The 19,414-nt window shown below is 38.0% G+C and overlaps 1 protein-coding gene across 1 annotated transcript in view; it reads left to right on the forward strand.

The window, feature by feature from the left end:
* Window positions 1-19,414, forward strand: part of herc3 (HECT and RLD domain containing E3 ubiquitin protein ligase 3) — a 30,984-nt gene that overhangs the window by 3,058 nt on the left and 8,512 nt on the right. The window contains exons 3-22 of the mRNA XM_062431975.1: window positions 378-537; window positions 803-879; window positions 1,332-1,553; window positions 2,561-2,652; window positions 2,992-3,122; window positions 3,536-3,687; window positions 4,161-4,234; window positions 5,134-5,258; window positions 5,484-5,543; window positions 8,331-8,442; window positions 11,088-11,277; window positions 12,165-12,328; window positions 12,501-12,614; window positions 12,944-12,967; window positions 13,062-13,160; window positions 13,500-13,670; window positions 13,779-13,922; window positions 16,293-16,459; window positions 18,455-18,521; window positions 19,238-19,320. Coding sequence (XP_062287959.1) covers window positions 378-537; window positions 803-879; window positions 1,332-1,553; window positions 2,561-2,652; window positions 2,992-3,122; window positions 3,536-3,687; window positions 4,161-4,234; window positions 5,134-5,258; window positions 5,484-5,543; window positions 8,331-8,442; window positions 11,088-11,277; window positions 12,165-12,328; window positions 12,501-12,614; window positions 12,944-12,967; window positions 13,062-13,160; window positions 13,500-13,670; window positions 13,779-13,922; window positions 16,293-16,459; window positions 18,455-18,521; window positions 19,238-19,320 — 2,428 coding nt within the window. The remainder of the gene's footprint in view (window positions 1-377; window positions 538-802; window positions 880-1,331; window positions 1,554-2,560; window positions 2,653-2,991; window positions 3,123-3,535; window positions 3,688-4,160; window positions 4,235-5,133; window positions 5,259-5,483; window positions 5,544-8,330; window positions 8,443-11,087; window positions 11,278-12,164; window positions 12,329-12,500; window positions 12,615-12,943; window positions 12,968-13,061; window positions 13,161-13,499; window positions 13,671-13,778; window positions 13,923-16,292; window positions 16,460-18,454; window positions 18,522-19,237; window positions 19,321-19,414) is intronic.

The following is a 19,414-nucleotide window of genomic DNA, read 5'->3' on the forward strand; positions in this document are numbered from 1 at the left end:
CTCAGATCTTTTTCTGCATATTAATGGTGTTATTCATTCCTAACGTCTGAGTCTTGGGTGTGACTATGTGATCACATGCAATACCTTCATGTTTTCTTGCTTAGTAATTTGAAGGGAATGTATCTACCTTTGTGCTGCGGAAAAGATTGTTGATGAGATAGACTGCAGATGTTAAATGCCTTACATGGGTTGGGTTTATGAGGGTATTATGAATGCTCACTGTGTTGTCAGATCCTAAAATAAGATTAAGCGCTAGCAGAAAATGGATATCTAGCCACATTTACAGCACCAAAACCAAAGCATTACATACTTTGATCATTTATGTTTCATGCAGCTGCTTCTGCAATAGTCTGACACGCTCTTTCTCCTCCCTGCAGAGTTAGTAGGAGCTCTGGACACTCAGAAGATAACAATGGTGTCGTGTGGTCGGGCCCACTCTATGGCGGTGAATGAGCAGGGCCAGGTGTTCGCCTGGGGAGCTGGTGAAGGGGGCCAGCTCGGTCTGGGGACTGCAGAGGCGGCCGTTCGAATCCCAAGGTGAGGAACTGAAGCATTGAGTCTGACAGGAGAGAAACACAACAAGAAAATAACTTTAAAAATGTTGGAGGTTAGATAGTTGCATTAGAGACAGAAAAGAGAAGACTAGGGATCCATAATAACAATATGACTGGTTAAGTTTCCATAGAAATATCTGTGAAATGTAGAGAATTATCATAATGACTTTTTAGATGCAAAGAGCTACTTTAAACCTTTACAGGATTTTGGACCCGATGACTAAATACTTCTTGTGTTTTTTCTCCAGGTTGGTCAAAAGGCTGTGCGACCACCGCATCTCTCAAGTCATGTGTGGGAATCAACACTGCATCGCACTTTCTAGAGGTGTGAAAGGAACAATCTCTTCAAAATACACTACTATGGAGTGCCCTGTAGCTGAGTGGTTACAGTGCATGCCAAAACCTGCAACGTCTTTGGTTGCATGTCATACCCATCTCTCTCTCTTCTCTTCTCTCTCTCTCTCTCTCTCTCTCTCTCTCTCTCTCTCTCTCTCTCTCTCTCTCTCTCTCTCTCTCTCTCTCTCTCTCTCTCTCTCTCTCTCTCTCTCTCTCCATTGTGCCTCCATCCATTCGAAACTGATTACATTTCACATCTGCTGTCAGAATACATCTTAAATTAATCCAGAGGGACAAATTGTGCCACTCAAGATTAATTGCGATAGGAGAAGGTTTAGGTGTTTTACAGTTAGGTGAGGGTTGGCTGTAGATAAAGGTGTTTCAGAAATTATATATGAGACTTAGAGGTAACCGTGTCCTCTGTGCTTTCCTCTCTCATAGATGGCCAGCTGTTCACGTGGGGCCAGAACACTAGCGGTCAGCTCGGTCTGGGGAAAGGAGAGCCCAGCAAGCTGTTCCCTCATCCACTGAAGTCTCTGGCGGGAATTCCTTTGGCACAGATCACAGCTGGAGGAGATCACAGCTTTGCACTTTCTTTGTCGGGAGCTGTGTTCGGTTGGGGAAAGAACAGAGCGGGACAGCTGGGTCTCAATGATAAACAAGGTAAAAAAAAAAATCAGCTGGATAGAAAGATGCTGGACACTTTTTTGAAGTGTGGTGTGTTATTTTGTTATTATGTATTACAGTGTCAGTGTTGGGGAGTAACTAGTTACATGTAACAGCGTTTAATAATTTAATTACAAAATAAATGTAACTATAATCCGTTACAGTTACTGAGAAAAATGTGTAACTAAATTACAGTTACTTCTGAAAATGTTGATGATTACAAAGAGGGTTACATCTGAAGTCAGACCTTTAAGATTTTGCTCAGGAGGGTTTTTCCTCATTTTTTAGTATTTAACATGTTACTGAATACATATTGCTGTTTTTAATTCTTTGAAATCAATATATTTTTATATTTTGTAAATAAATCGTGACGTGGACTTATTTGGAGCACACATGAGCTTAAATGGTATCACAGTACCAATTAAGCCCATGCCAGACTTTTTTTACTTTTTTCATAAAATATCTTTATTTTATATTCCCAAAATCTACATGAACTAATGAATACATTTTTAAATGAGTGACTAATCTTGCTTTATAACCTTCCCAACTCTGTACAGTGTAGTATAGTGTTTGTTGCTAATTATAATGTAGTATTAACATTGCACATAGTACTGCTTGGAAAATAAAGTGTTTATATTTCTTATCGTACTACGTGTTCATGCAGAGGAAATTAAGTAATACATTGGTGTTTGACAACTGGAAACAGTAAACAAGCCTCTGATGGAACAATGAAACCATACTTGCCCAATGTTTTACCCGCAGTACAGGAAGTTGGTATATTGTTTTGAAAATGGTTATAGTTGGCCTTGTTGAGGCAGAGAATAGTATAAAACATTTCATGCAAAACCTTTTTTTTCTTCTTTAAAAAAAAAACTTGGCATGTTACTGGACTACTGCTCGCTGTGTAATCCAGTGTTCCCATAAGTCTCCTCTTTCATTTGTAGATGCATCAAACTAGCAGCCGTGTACAACAGTGTGACCTTGTTTATGTTTCCCTTTCACAGATCGCGCTGTCCCTTGCCACATTAAATTTTTGAGATCTCAAAAAGTTGTTTACATCAGCTGCGGAGAAGAACATACAGCAGCACTCACAAAGGTATTGATATAGCTGAACCCTCACCAGTGCATACATTAAAAGATCCACATGCTCTGATGGCATGCCACCAAAGCTAAAATAATTAATTTCGGTTAGCTGTTGGATAATTTAAGTATTTCTTTTATATACTGTAGTGACCTGCTTCTTGTTGCATTGAGCATGTCATGTAAAACATATCCCAGCTGGTCTATTTAAGCCTAAATAACCCTGACCCAAGACCTGATACATGGGCATTAATAACCTTAATTACACTTTAGTTTAACTATTTCTTAATTACAAATTCATGTTAAGAGTTTCAGTTTCAGATAGCAACAATAATATTTATTGTCTCTTTGGCAGGATGGTGGTTTGTTCACATTTGGTGATGGTTCGTGGGGTCAGTTGGGGCACGCCTCCACCAATAATGAACTTTTACCCAGACGAGTGCTGGAGCTCATGGGCACTGAGGTGTCCCAGATCACCTGTGGCAGGTAAATCTACACCTGTATAATCTGATGCACCTGAATACAATAATCATGTAGTAAATTATGTGTTTATGAAGCTTAAACTTTATTTAGAGTGTCAAAAAGTTGTCGATTAAGTTCAATAGTAGGCTTTGAGGCTGTAGTTAGCGGTTGTGTTTAACTTGAATAGTATTTTCAGTGTTTTATTCACCTCCATTTATATACATAATTGGGAGAGAATATAAGAAATACTGCCACTAACTGCAGCCTCAGCAGCAGTGTTACTGTAGAGAACACATTTCTGAAACAGTCAAAAAAAGCTGAGCATTAAAAGGTCACCGATGAATTGCAGGATCATTTAATTGGCTTAAATTAAGACTATACAGGCGTAACTCACTGTGTCCTTCTGCATCCTAACTCTTTTTTTCCCTTTTTGTCAGGCAGCACACGTTGGCGTTTGTGCCTTCCTCTGGTATGGTGTATGCATTTGGTTGTAACAGCCATGGCCAGCTGGGTACAGGAGTACTGGGAGATGCCAGAAGCCCGTCTCCTGCCAAGACCAGTTTCCTGACTGGAAATTCAAATAAAACAGGTAAGCAGAAGACTCTTTGCTCACTCTGTGATAAATAGTATTTTTATTACAGTTACCAGATATGTGTGGCTTGAAATCCAGTAGTAATAACATTTTCCATTTATTAGTTCTCATGTGTTTTCCTTTTATTCTTTTTTTTCCAACAAGTAGAAGTAACAGTTTTGGGAAATTTATAATTTAAGAGATTCATTATTTATGACATTGGAAATAAGACAAGTACAAGTCAGACTATCATATGTATCAATATATAAAAATATTTCACTAAATTAATATTTTAAGATTGTCCTCAGTCACTTGATGCATCTTTTATTGATCAGCCTTTAATCTCTGTAAACATCTATCATTACATACTCATGTTCATGATCATCATCTGCATTCAAAAGCAGATGAACGGCAGATGCATCAAGTGCTTAAAGTGAGCATTTGATTCACTGTTATAAAAGCTAACGTGTTGTATTTGTCTTTTTTATCAGAATTTAAACAATGTACAGTGACCAAAATCATCTGTGGAGGAGATCATAGTTTCTTATTGTACTCTAATGAGCAGGTATGTATGTATGTATGTGACTTGAAGCTTATTACCATATTTATGATATTTTCCACATTTTCCACATTTATTTTTTATCTCTCCCCTCAGTTTTTGCAGTTGTTCGGGCACATAATACATTTTTTTAAGGCAATTTTACTTTTATTTTTAATTTTACCTCATACATACTGTATCACCTAAAACATGGATAAGTGTTTCATGCAGACAGAAAATCAAAAGCACAAACAGGCAGTTATATAACATATACTGTATTATAAGACAGACAAATCCAGCAATGACACCTATACCATGACTGAAAAGGATATAAAAAAAACTACTCCACACACACTTCCTTGTGCTGCTGATCTTCTGGGGGATTATCGGGATCCTCTGTTTAATCTATTAATTTCCTGTCCTCTAACTTTACCATCAACACTAGTTTCCTATTGTAAACCATCAACACTAACCATAATATAATCCTAATTTCAACACTTTTAAAGCAAAATAAGATGTATGCTTTAAAAAGGGCACCTAAATAAATCAGCTTAAATAGAAGTACATACAGTAGGTGTTTTTCTTTTTGTAGGTGTTACTGCTTTCCAGTTCATCACTTCCAGTGTTTCACCACAGGGTGGCATTAACACCTCACCTGTCACCAGTTCTTGTATTGACCTTGTAAGATATATGGAGCAATTGTCTGGTATAAATATGCAACAAATTGCCAGGAATGTCGACTGATAAAGACATAACACACATTCATCCTCTACAACAGAAATATTTAGAGCTCAGGCGTGGCTTGTTTATTTTATCTTCATAGAGGAAAGAGATGCACAAGCTGTGCCAAATACGGTGGAAGTGCCAGCACAAACAATCTTGATAATGTTTGTAACATTGCTTGTCTGTCGTCTTCCTCTCTGCAGAGTTCAGCCCCCCCAGAAGACTTCAGAGTGATTAATATCAGTAAAACTCTTTCCCCAATTAATTATGAAAGATTAAATTCGTGGAGGTTAAAGCTGATGTATACCACAGATTCTAGTGTCAAAAAGTAAGTAATCAACGACAAATATTTGAAACTGATTTGATTGTATATTTCAAAGTATTTATTTTCTTGTTGTATATACTTACTTTTAATGGCCGTATTTGAATTTTCTTACTTGTCTATATATAAATATTTTATTTAAACTCATTTAAAGATTTAATGGTCTCTCTACTTGTTTTTTAGCTAAATCTTTTCATTGTAATTGCTCTGTTTTCTGTTTTTTGTGCACAGTGAGATCATAATCCAACTCTCCTCTACGGCTTGCTGGAACGCTAGCTTCTTGGACCAAAGGTACTCGAATCCTTATATGTTTCGTCTGTATCTGAACGCTTTTTGTAAATGACACAGGAAGTGTTGTGTTGACCTTTAATCGCATTACAGCAGGTTAACGTGCTTTAATGAGAAAGGCCACAATAAGAATGAAATAATAAAAGACTATGATGAAATTGGTCTTTACGGCATCAAACAGTCGTAGAATATAGCACCATAATGGATTGAAACGGTGATATTATGCTCAACACTTCAACTCATACAAGATTTAATGCATGGCACATACGTTCAGGAGTGCAGATGTAACGCGTATCTGCTGTGATGACAAATGCTTGATAGAATCAGATATTACTTTTTACTCTGCCTTATTTCCATTGCCAGATTAAAACTGCCTTTCTGTGTTTACTTGTTGAAGGCTGTTAGCAAAATGAACAAAAACGAGCACAGCATACATAAAAAGGTTAGTCTATTTTTAGAGGTGGTCTATGTTAGTGTCCTCCACTAATGAAAGTACCACAAAAAAAAAGAAAAACCTGCACTGAATATGCAGCAGTGTCACTATCGTCCCTGCTTTGCATTTCAGGCGATTCATCCGACCTTGGTGAGGATCAGTAGGAATATAATGTTTTTTTTCATTGTTGATTCACTGTTTTGTCTACAAAATTTAAAGATATTCAGTTTATGATCTTGTATGACATAGAAAAGCTTAAAATCCTAACATTTGAAAAGCTATAACCAGCAAATTTTCAGCATTTTTTGCTTTAAAAATGACTAAAACGATCATTCGGTTTTCTGTTGATCGACTAATTGATCAACCGACTAACCGTTGCAGTGTCATTTACATTTTATTTTCAACATACAGGTATTGGCCTGCTATCCAGACATGTAAACCTAAATGAAATCAGGAGGTATTATACAGTATTATGAAACAAAAGACCATGTAATCTCATTTGTAAGCAAAATTCTTGGGAACTGGTTCACGAGTAACCTCACAGGATCTGTTTGGTGTACTTTCACATACTCTCAGTCGTGCTATGTCATCTTATCCAACGAACATGCTGATCATCAGGGCTGGGAAAGATGCTATCTTATTTTTCAGTCACTGAGACCTGTGAGACTCCAGATTACTTTGACCACCAGCCTGTGTATGTGGCTTTTGAGGACAGATTCATCAGCAGATAGTTATCGTGTTCTGGAAATGAGTTGTGGAAACACTTGAAACTCAGGAGGACTTATCGACACTCTTGGCAAAGTTTCTCCTAAAAGCCAACGCTAAATGTGACCGAGATCGCATAAATATAAGTTATATGAGTAGCTATATGTGTACTATTACATATATGGGGAAAAAGAAAAGGAAACATTAAGCAAATCAGTTTTTTTGCTGAAGATATTTGGACATTTCATAGTAGGAAAAGCCAGTGTCAATAATAATTAATGATGGCTGAATTCCATTAGGCTGCTTCAGTTTCAGGGTCCTGGTGTTGTGCATGCCGGCTCGCTGTCACACTGTCATGACCCATCATTAATATTATTACCAACACCTGTGCCTTTCCTACTATGACAAGTTAAAAACATGTGCTGTGAAGAAATATTTAAAGACATAAATAGAAGCTGATATTAAATAATAGACAAACACAATACAATAAAAATTAGAATCTTGAATCTCGCCATTATTTTTTAAATTTTTTAATTAAAAAAAAAAAATCAAGATTGGTTCTTTATTTTAATGAATTGTGATCTTTGAAAAGTTTTTCAAATTTGACTGTGCTAGGTTTAATTCCATAGTATCTTAACTTCTTTTAGTAGCCTACTTCTGTCTTCCTAAAACTTCTGACAAACCAGTGTATAATGGTCAAATTATGAGTATTATACCTACCTGTAGACTGGGCTGCTCTTTCCACAGGGCCGCTTTTCAAAGACTTAATCACTATTGAACAGCACGTAGGATCACTCTGCATCTCATCATGCCAATCCTGTAGATGCATTTCCTTTACTGTAAGATAAACTTAATTTCATGCACACTGGATTTGTTCATTGGATCTGCCTGTGAGCATTGTGGTGTGCTGTAGTTGTTGTAAGTGTCCTTTTCAGTATCACATTTGGGATCCAGAGCAGCTCATATTGATCTTAATTTAAATTAAAGTGGGCACTCGTGACTCATACTAACAGTTCACTGGGATGTAGCACAACCACAACACTATTGACATCAGTGTTACTTGTTTGGCAGTCTCCACAGGATCAGGTCTGTTTGTTTTTATGACTAAAAAAAACCTTTGCTATGAGAATGTGAAAGCTAACACTGCAAATAGTTGCAGTCAGTCACATGTAGGATTTTGTTGACTCTTTTGGAGGCGATACGTTCATCAGCCAATACTCACTATCCCCTGCTGTGAGGCTGAAGAGGTGATCTGCTTAAGGATTGGCTTAAATACCTTCAGACTGTGTATTCACCTAACAAGCATTGCTCATTGTGTGTGTGTGTGTGTGTGTGTGTGTGTGTGTGTGTGTGTGTGTGTGTGTGTGTGTGTGTGTGTGTGTGTGTGTGTGTGTGTGTGTGTGTGTGTGTGTGTGTGTGTGTGTGTGGGGGGGGGGGATGGGAATTAGCACATCCAACCTTGCTCACAGCTGACCTGCCAAATGACAGGTTGGAATAGACTTGTGTTTAATCCAAAGCCACGTCTGCCTTTTACATCAAGGCCTTACCACAAAAGCTCCTGAATCTGAGCGCTGGTCTATTTTCATCCTGTCAGTAATCACTGGAAACATTAGAGGTGGTCTAGACAATCATATATTTGTTTGCTTTCTCAGTGATGACGCCCACTTCAAAACCAACCCAAAGATCCCAGGAATCAATCTCAACTATGTCAGAACGCTTTTTGATACACTCAACGAACCAGCCTTCTCTGGACTTCTGGAGCAGGTATTGGCTCATAGTGAATTTGTAAAGTAATGTGTACACGGAAGTAAAACTTTATTATCTCTGTTATCATCCAAACCTAACTTCCTGCATACCAATGACACCGACGTGCAGTTTATTTTGGACGTTAATAGTGTTTTCCTGATCTCAAGTGATAATAGAGAAAGATAAAATTTGCGAATCCTCGATGTTCCCAACACGTACTCTCCCACTCAGTCCGGAAACGTAATGATAATATTTTTAAAGCTGGTGGTCTGAGGTGACAACCCCATGGAATTATCCCCTGACTCCACAGTTCTACGAAGTACTTTAGCAACTCTCAGCCTGCAGCTTCACCGTTTTTCTTCACTATCACCACTCTCATCAGACCCCCCAAACATGCCCCCCCCCCCCCCCCCCCCCCCCCCCCCCCCCCCCCCCCCCCCCCCCACGCGATAGCAGATAGCTCTTTTCAGCAAAAAAAAACTTTTCAGCAAAAAAAATGTAAATCCACTGTACTCTACTTACCCAACACCAAATGGTAGACAGACAAAGTTAGCGACCAGCTGGTGAACATATTTGAGCATTTGGTTGCTGAAGAGGCAGATATTTGGCTTACATTTGCCAAGTGGACTGAAACAAAACTCCAGATGAGTGTTGCTCTTCTTGCTCTGTGTTTCTGTGTTAGTTTGGACGGATAAATAAGCAATTTTTACTAACACGTTCACCCTAACAATTTAATAATGTGATAATACTATTAAACACTCACCAAGCTCTTTATTAGGAACGCCTGGGCAATCTGATGCAATCCAATGCAACAGCTCTGCTTTAAATTTCACTTTTATGAAGCTTATATGTTTTCAGTTCTTGCTGACATTGTCAGAAAGGTTATAACTCCACTTGATATTTATTATTGAGGTCATAGTGGATGGTGGTGGTGGTATACTGGAGTGCATTATATTGAAAAGTGGACCTAATATTTTGCTGAATTATCACCTTTTTGATAATGTCATCTAAACTGAAAGTAGGATTTAAGCAGCTAATTTATGATAATCTTTTAAAAAACGCAGTGGTGGAAAGTAAGTAAGTACAACTTTGAGGTACTTTACTTGAGTATTTCCATTTGATGCTACTTTATGCTTGCACGCCACTCCACTTTAGAGGTAAATATTATATGTACTACTCCACAACATTTTACATAAAATAATATATAGTTAATATTTACTGTTGTTTGAATTGTCACTTTTATATAAAAAAGGGTTATGCACTTTGTATGAAAGGTGCTACATAAAGTGTACACATATATATATAATATAATGAATACTATTAATCCACCCATCATTAAACAACATTAAAATATATGTGTTTGTTAGTGATTACAAACAAACAATATAATTACCTAAAATAATATAACACAGTCTGCATTATGAGTACTTTTACTTTTGATACTTTAAGTACATTTCTCTGATAATACTTATGTACTTTTAATTAAGTAACATTTTCAATTCAGGACTTTTACTTGGAAGTCCATTGCTGCAAAGATGTCATAATCTCGCTTTGAGGAATTATGAATTACAAGTTGTATTGGAAAAACGTATTTATCTTAAATCTGTTTTTTTTATCTTAAAGTCTCTTAACACAAAGTTTTTTTGAGAGTCATTTGTATCAATCAAAACCATAGAATTTAATTTTAGAAAACAAAACTTTCCCCCAAAAACACCTATGAGTCAGATCTAATATTAAGTGAAGAGTGAAAGAAAGGAAGGAAGCAGTTAAAGGAGAAGCGTGTGGGATTCGATATGTAGCTTGTGGTTAAAAACACGTCCATGTCATAAGTGAATATTCAGCATGTTTTGAAAGCACATCAAGTTCTGCCACAGCTGCATGGCACAAGCTGCAGGACTGAGTCACAACCTCTAACATTAGCTCAGTAATGTTAGGTTTGGGATTCGTGTGGCTCAGTCTGACATGATTTATAATGTGTGTGTAGACCGAGGCCTCATTCCAAACCACTAAAAAGCTTCTCTCAAAATTTAGTGACTGATATTTTAGACTGATATTTTTCTCTGGCTTTCTAGTTGATCTGAGTTGTTTTAGAATTAGAAAACATCTCATGAATGTATACTTACAGTGCAGACACACAGACTCCGACGAGTATGCATCTAGACAGTAGGTGACGTACTGTGAGTTGGGTGGCGCTTGTTTTTTGTTCTGCTTTCAACATGGCTGCTGCATCACACACTTTTACAGATAAACAGAATACTAAAGTATGTTTCTGAAAACATTTGAGGTGTAAACTTGGCAAAGCAGTAACAGAATATGGATTCATATTTGATCAGCACCTAGTTTGATTTGAGTTTCGTGAGCTGGCCGTGTTGAACTGGACGAACCTAATTTGCATAAAGTTGAAGTTGAGTTGCAATTATGTAAATTCAGATGCAGCGGTTTGTCTGTTAACTTGGCATATCCATCAGGCACTGCTCCGAATGGGATCCGTTGACTTGACATCCATCAATGGGTCCAATGTGTCTGCACCATTACACATCATAGCGCAGTACATTTTGAATTAACTTACTCTATAATGACATTTGATATTTTGATTGTGATACTGTTCATTTGCTGTTCTGTTATTCAGCCCTCGCTTTTTCTATGTCCAAACATCTGTATAGGCCAGCAAGAGTTTTGAGAGTCTGTTGATCCCCCAGCTGCCCCGATCTCCTCCTGATGTCGAGGCCATGAGGATCTACCTCATCTTGTCTGAGTACCCAGCTCTGCAGGACTCCAAGAACTACATTCGCCTCACCATTCCTCTGGCAATGGCCATCCTCCGGCTAGACGCCAACCCCAGCAAAGTATTGGGTATCATATGTGCATGTGCACACTTGATTTTTTATTTTTTTATTTTAAATGATAACAATCAAGTCATTTTAATCACCTTTGACACATCACATCAGTCTTAAAGACGACATCTACAGAATATCAGTGTCTTCATCCACATCTATGTCAACTACCTCCAGATAAAAACGCACCAACACACAAGAAAATGGTCCCAGAAACTCTGGATCAATTTAAAAATGATTGGTCATTAAAGTTGAATTTTTCAACACATTTTGGTTAATAAAGAGTAAAACAACATATTACCATTGAGAAAAAAAACTATTTATTGGTCTGGAAACACCATGTAAAAACATTGTTTCTAAATGCCCTCAAATGTATCTTTCTGTGCTGCAATTTCTTGTTACTTATAAGTTAACATATATGCTGATATATCTACATATCTCTGATAAGCTAATACTGGTTGATAATATTGGACAGGTGATTAAGCAGCTGGGCTCTACTTTGACTGATCTAAGGTCGCATTTTCCTTAAATATTTTGCCACTTTTGCTTTAAATACAAAAAAGGGACAAAAGCATCTCCACCGTTGCTTGATGTAGGCGTAAATTGTTCATTTCGGAAAGTTACAAAAATGGTTCAACTTTGTCCTCCTCAATTTCCGCATCTGAAAGATTTTTCCGGCGGGGGTTAAAGACACATTGGCACACCCACAGCGGTCGATGTTTTACACTTTTATCGCCCATGTGCAGAAACACCTGCTAATGAATACTAGATGTAGACGCTACCATACACACAAACAAACATATTTACAACTCGAGGCAGATAGAACAACTTCTCACAAAACTAACTGTAGTAAAATATTATCATTATCATTATCATTTAATTTTAAGTTATTCTTTGTCCCTGCAGATAACTGGTGGAGCTTAGTGGACGGCAGTGTGTTTATCAGAATGGTCGACATGTACAAGAGCATCGTTGTGTTCATGCTAATGGCTGGCAAGACCCTGCTGGTACCTGTGTTCTACGAGAACTATTTTCTCGCCACGCTAAGGCTGCTGGAGAAACTCCACAAGGTATTTACAAAGGTCACCTGCAGCTCCTGTAAACAAACCCTCAATGCTGCATTGTTCTTCAGTACAATACGAGGAGGAAATGTCATGGTGTTCCTGGTCAGATTGTTCTTAGTAGCTGTTAAGGTGATCTGTACTTGGCCAGTTCCTGAAGCTGTTTGTTCCTCATTGTCAGGTCAACTTAAAGGCCCACCATGTGGAGTACAACCGCTTTTATATCCCTGACATCAGCAGCCTGGTGGACATCCAGGAAGACTACCTCAAGTGGTTTCTGAGTAAAGCTGAAATTGTGAGTACTGAAGCTCTCTTTTCTAATGCTGATTTTACTCTCTCACACACACACACACACACGCTTAGAGCAGCTCATTCAGTATTTAGCTGCACTTATCTGACCTTATGTCATTCTGCAGAAATGATGAGGAATTGTATTCATGACTACTCCTGCTGGGAGGGTGTGTCGCTGTGTCTAAGTTCACAGACTTGCCTTTATGACTCACTTGACATGGAGGGAAAGAGAAATCTTAATTTTATTACAGCGCTGCTCTCAACTTCACACTTTGAATTATGTCAAACAAACAAGTTAATCTGTTTTTCCTTCTCTCTCACTTTGTTTTCTAGAAAATGGGATCATCTCCTACGCAGGTACTTGAATTAACAATTTATTTCAAACATGTCAAAGTAAAGTATTTGATTCATTTCAACTTTTTAAATAATATTACTCTGTTTTGCCCTGCAGAGTGACTTCCCTCCAGTGAACCTATGTGCCTACCCGTTCATACTGAACGCTCAAGCCAAGACAACCATGCTGCAAACAGACGCTGAACTGCAAATGCAGGTGCGACGTGGGTTTAACTTGACTTCAAATTTTTAAAACAAAACTTTAAACTCTGCTTTTCAAACTTGCTTTTACTATGAAACTCAGACAATATTTTGACCTCATGTAGTATTAATTGTCTTTTATTTACTATCAATTTTATTAATTTAAAATGTTTTTCTTTGGTATTTCTTTCTCTTTTTAACCATTTGTTGTATTTTTATTATTACTATTATCTTTAAAAAAAAGTGAGTTTTATCTAATCTGTTAACAACAGATAATTTCATTCTTCTCAGTGAACGTCATCTTACTTGACTTTGACTAAGTGTCTCTTTTCTCCCACATGCGACCGTTGCCTAGATGGCAGTAAGCGGTGCAAACCTACACAATGTCTTAATGCTACTCACACTGGAGCCCCACCTCGCTAGGAATCCTTACCTGGTGCTCCACGTGCGCAGGAACCATTTAGTCAGCGACACGTTACGAGAGCTCACCATGTACTCTGATGTGGACCTCAAGAAGCCGCTCAAGGTGAGAGTCGGGTGTAGACTTCGTCTCCCACAGAAAAGTTAACTTTTTTTTACACACATTTGTAGTTTCTCGTCATTTCACTCTTCATCGTCTCTTCCCCACCTCCAGGTGATCTTTGATGGAGAGGAGGCTGTAGACGCAGGCGGAGTAACGAAGGAGTTCTTCCTGCTGCTGTTAAAGGAGCTGATGGATCCTGTATATGGGATGTTCACTCATTATAAAGAGTCCAACCTGCTGTGGTTCTCAGATAAAGTAAGAAACATACTGAGGAAGCAAAAAGATTCAAAATACATTTTATCCATTTGCTTATCTTATTAAATTGACTTACCTAAAAACTAACAATAGATACGTTTATGAAATGTAAAATCACAGAAGTCTCAGTCTCACTTTATAAGAAGATAGTACACATTACAGATAGATAGGTTGTAACACATGAAATCACATATAATGAAATAAAAATATAAATTCAAGACAGAACAGAAACCACTACTAAGTGAAGTACAGCTTAGCAAACAAGGATTAACTATTTAACTGTAGGTGAGTGAAAATAGAAATTTCTAGTCTTGGATTAAAGGTCTCAGTTGTGTTTGCATCTCTGAATGTGGCTAATTATTCCACAGTTGAGGAGCTCGGTATGAAAATACTCTGCCGCTAACAGACTGCTTGTTAATTTTTAGTAAAAGATGAAAAACTTGAAACGGATGAGCTTTGTGAGGTCTGTTTATAACAGGAAGTGCAGTCATGTAAGTAAGTCATTTTTGACCATGAAAACAGGAGTTTGGCTAAATCTCAAAGTCCCTTTACTGCATTTTACTCTTGACCTTTCAGTCCCATCTCACTTTGTATTATCAGACGACGTCTGCTCAGCCGGTGTCACATGACTTAAATATGAAACTTCAGTCATGTGTTAACTTTGTCGTAATATAGAGTGATTGTACAAAAGTGTCTCTTAATTATTAAACCTTGATATGCCAACACACAAAGTTAATTACTGCCATTTAATACGTAGAAATATGTAAGACTGACAGCAAGCGCTTAAAATGAGTTCTGTTGCCCAAAGTCAAAATATTGGAGAGTTGTCACCCCCACCAACCCGTCCCCTCTGCCCCAGACTCAAAGCTCATGTGGGTTTTCAGGTCAGGTTGAATCTATATCAGTTGATCCAGTTTGTTTTCTTGCTTCCATGGCTGCAGCACACTGTGTTTGTGTGCCATTGTTTCATATCAGGCAACCTGGGGTGTGGAAGGGGGGCGTCAACCTGATCTCACAGAAATGCGTGAAATTACGTGCGAGCACCACGATCAGTTTGAATGGGCTGACCCACACAGACCAAAACAAAAACAGTGTACAGCACCCAAAGAGAAATTTAAAAGGCGAAACATACTGACTGTATGTATTTAAGCTTAGCGTGTTTCCTTTACCTCTGATAACATATCATGACTTCATGAGTTAGTAAATATTTTATAAATCAGTCCTTTAAGAAAATGTGAAAATAAAATAAGTATTGTAATTGAGTCTTGGTATCTCAAAGCAACTGTAGCAGTTTTATAAAATAAAATTGGGGTTTTAGCATTTTAAGCTTAACTTGAAACAAAGTATAGTCAATCGGACATGTGACAAACTCCTCACAGCTGCAGACAATGAAACTCTGAAGTTTTCTACATCGCCTTTGTTACACTCTTTTAAATTCAAAGCTAAATTTGTCTCCTGAAGTCCTCCCACACTCTCTGTGAATGTGAGGCAGTGACAGGACGTCAGTTTGTTTTTGACATTAGAGAAAATGTACCTAGAAGGTTTTTTTATGAAGCTCAAAATGCATTTACCATCTGTTACTTAAAAGGCAGTTCAGAGTTATTTCAGTAACTCAGATGACATTTTATTTGGAAGCTATTTAACATGCTTTTTTTTAAACAAAAAAATACTTGATAGCAGTAAGCCTATAATGGATCTGCAGAGTGGTTACTTTGGCTTTTATTTGACCTACTGCTGCTGCTTTTCCACGAAGAGTTGCGGTTTCTGGAATTGCGTACAGTGATGTGTCAGTGGGAACATTCAAGTTTACAAAACAGCTGCCTCTATCTGCAGACGGGCCTTTGAAAATCATTACAGTTACATAAGTCAATGTCTGATACGTCAAGATCCAGCAATGACATGATTTTCAGATCCTTTTTTCCAATTACCCTTTTTTTAATCAGAAAAGGGTTGAATCACACTTTTTTCCTCATTACCAATTAATGAATTCAATTTCTTTTCCACTTATTATCTAGAGGGTTGCGGGGAAAGCTGGAGCCAATCTCAGCTGACAGGACGCGAGGTGGCAGTCAATCACAGAGCGAATTTATATAAAAACAGACAACCATTCACACTCACATTCACACCTGCGGGCAATTTAGAGTCACCACGTTTTTGATCTGCAGGATTAAGCTGAAGACCCTCTTGCAATGAGGTGACGGTGCTAATCACTGCACAGGCATGATGCCTCTCACTGATAATTACCACTATACTAATTCTAACCCATATGAACACAAGTTGTAATAAAATGAATCGAAGTAGAATCTTAATGTCAGAAAGGTACAATGGAGTGACGATAAGAAAGATAACCATTTTCTTGTGTGTCTTCAGTGTTTTGTGGAGCACAACTGGTTTCACCTGATCGGGATCATCTGCGGTCTGGCCATCTATAACTCCACAGTGGTGGACCTCCATTTCCCGCTGGCTCTCTATAAGAAGCTGCTGGACGTGGCGACGACGCTGGAGGACTTCATGGAGCTCTCGCCCACCGAGGCCAGGTAACCGTGATGTCACTGTGACAGAAACATATAATGTGCTTTTTTTTTTTTTCAAGCATTTCAGTCTTGACTGTGTTCATGTTTTTGGCGGCCCTCATGGTTTAAAATAGGAACATATGTAATGGGATTTGTTTGGTACTTTTAAAGGCGACGTATCGTGCACATTACCAGCTCTATAATTATATTTCGGGGCTCTACTAGAATTGTATTTGCATGATTTAGGGTGCAAAAAAAAGCTCCTATTTCTTTAAGGCCCCTCTCTAATGAGCCTGCTCTGTTCTGATTGGTCGGCTTTGCCTCTTGGAAGGAAGCAGTTTATTTGTACAACAACATCACGTCATCATCACATAAGGGTTATATTTGTTAATCATTATAGTAGAAAAGGAGAAGTAGTATTTTTCCTTCAGTGTTTTAGATTGAATCTGATCTGAAATATGCAAGTGCAAGTAGATGTCTCAAAACCACCTGTGGAATAATCTTAGCACCAAAGTCAATTGAACGGACGGCCGTTTGTGGGCATGTGCGAACAATCTGATGTCATCGCTGGAAGGAAGTAGTGGTGACGTTGCAAAGGAAGCCCTGGCTTTTGGCTTACTGGGAGTATTTTTACATTAGTTCACCTCAAGTTTAGGAACTTTGACCATGTTTAGACCGTGTTTGAGGGTTTTATATCATTCTGTAGTTTCCCAGTGGTGTTGAATGTGTATTCAAATGTGAAAATTCAAGTTTCGGTCAATGTACGTATGTTATAACCTTAAAATGTCATTTTCCCAAGCCCCTCTAAAAACGTTGTCCCACGAGAACTGACATAGGTCTCTGCATGCTGACGTAGCTGCATATAAACCAATTTAACCAGGAGACAGACGGAGCACTCACAGCTCAGTGCTATAACCCATGTCACTGCTTTTTGAGAACAGCTGAGTGAGCGTTTCCATTTCACAACCTGGAAAAAACCCTGCAGGTTTAACAGACATCTGACATCATAAACACTATAAATATAACAGAAAATCACACGAAGCATGACATGTCTACCTTTAAACAGTAAAAGAGCATTGTGCGTCATTGTAAGGCAGCTCTAGTGCTTAAACACACATTAAGAAAATGCTCTGTAAGTTTGTCATCATGGTGCAACAGTGTGTTACTCGCTTACATAACCAGTGTGTTTTTTTTAATAGCGGTGAACCCTCGAGGAAACGCCTCTTCATTGAATTTGGAGCAGGAAGCGTTAGCATTTCCTCAGCGTCTAATTGTCTCCAGCTGTAAACACAGATGAGCATTCGCACTATTGATTTTAAGATTAGTCCTCTAAACAAGTCGGGCAGCTCAGCCTGTAGTTTCTAATAGAGGCAGCAAAACCTTGAGGGGACATGATCCAGAAAAAAATGTGCTGCAGTTTTAATTGCACTGCTGTTAAACTTTAAATTCAACTGGACACTGTGGGCACTTCACACACAGATGAATTTAATTTAATTGTATTGTTAAGATTGATGTCTTTGTTTTTTTTTACTTAATTACTGGAAAGTTACTTCAGTCTGTAGTTTGAGAGGCTGTGTGAACGATATTTCATCTCCTTCCTTTACTAGCTCCGCTTGTCCGTTGCTCTTTCCACGTTTGCTTTGTTTTGGTTGGTAAATATCCAGCGTGATATTTGCAGGAAACGTAACAAAACACTCCCTGTGAATCACTTTCCATTATGAGCTCTTATTGTTAACACTTAGCCTCTAAAGCTAACAGACAGTTTTGGGGGTCCCCTGTTTATTTGATCCATGTAGCTTCATGCTGGGAACAGCTGATCCCTGGCCTTTGCTCTAACAGTGAAATGGGGAATAGATTAAAACCTGAGATGGAAAATGAATGCACAAAAATATCCTGCAGAATACAAACAGAACAGCAACTGATTAGTTTCTTATTTCAAACTGAACATCTGAAAAGTTGATTCTGGCCTTTTGTTGTTGTTTTTTTCTTCCTCACTGTCTGTATTTGTTATTTCTGCAGGAGTCTACAACAACTTCTAGACTATGAAGGAAGTGATGTGGAGGAGACGTTTGTTCTCAACTTCGCTGTGAGTGTGACTTCTGAACTTTTACCCCAATTTATGCCAACAAATGTGAAAAAGAAAAAAAAAGGTAAATTATGAGTAAATTCTCAACTTTAACACTTCAAAACTTACTTTACACACAAAGCACTGCATTTATGACCTCAATTAAATACATTGTATAAAGATTATATGTGTGATTATAAACCAAATTAAGACTTGTTAGGGATTTAAAAGCAGACAACCAATGCTGGTAAACGTCTACAGAACAAACACTGTGATTGCAGCAGGAATGAAAGATCGTTTAAATCTTATAGTTTTACTTTGGCAATGGTTTGTTTATTTTTTTAATTTAATTTAATTGTTTCAGTCACTGTTCAAGCAGCAAAACTACCAAACATTTCCTGGTTCCAGCTTCTCATATGTGATGATTTGCCGTTTTCTTTGTTATATGTGATTCATATAAATTGAGTATCTGAAGGTTTTCAGACAAAAACAAAGAAATTGAAGACATCATTGTTAGCTGTGGGAAATTGAAATGATTAATGGTCTAACCAAGAAAATAATTAGTGTAAAAATTGATGATAAAAATAAGCGTTAGTTGCAGCCGTAGACTCTACTCAAAGGTCAGGTAAACAACAAGATGATGTGAACTATATTTGAAATAAGGTCATTATAAAGCTGCTCTGCTGCTGATGTGAACCTCAGACTTAAATACTGCGTTATCTGCGTCGTCTCCTCAGATCACGAGAGAGAACTACGGGTTGACAGAGGTGAAGGAGCTCGTCCCTGGAGGAGAGAGCCTCAGCGTGGACAAAAACAACAGGTGAGACGGATACATGCACGAATGGTGCAGCTCATAGTTTAAAGTCAAATGTTCGATCTTTGTTCATCTGATGTCTCATTTCAAATTATCTTGG

The sequence above is a fragment of the Scomber scombrus genome, chromosome 2 (assembly GCF_963691925.1).
Source record: "Scomber scombrus chromosome 2, fScoSco1.1, whole genome shotgun sequence".
NCBI lineage: Eukaryota > Metazoa > Chordata > Actinopteri > Scombriformes > Scombridae > Scomber > Scomber scombrus.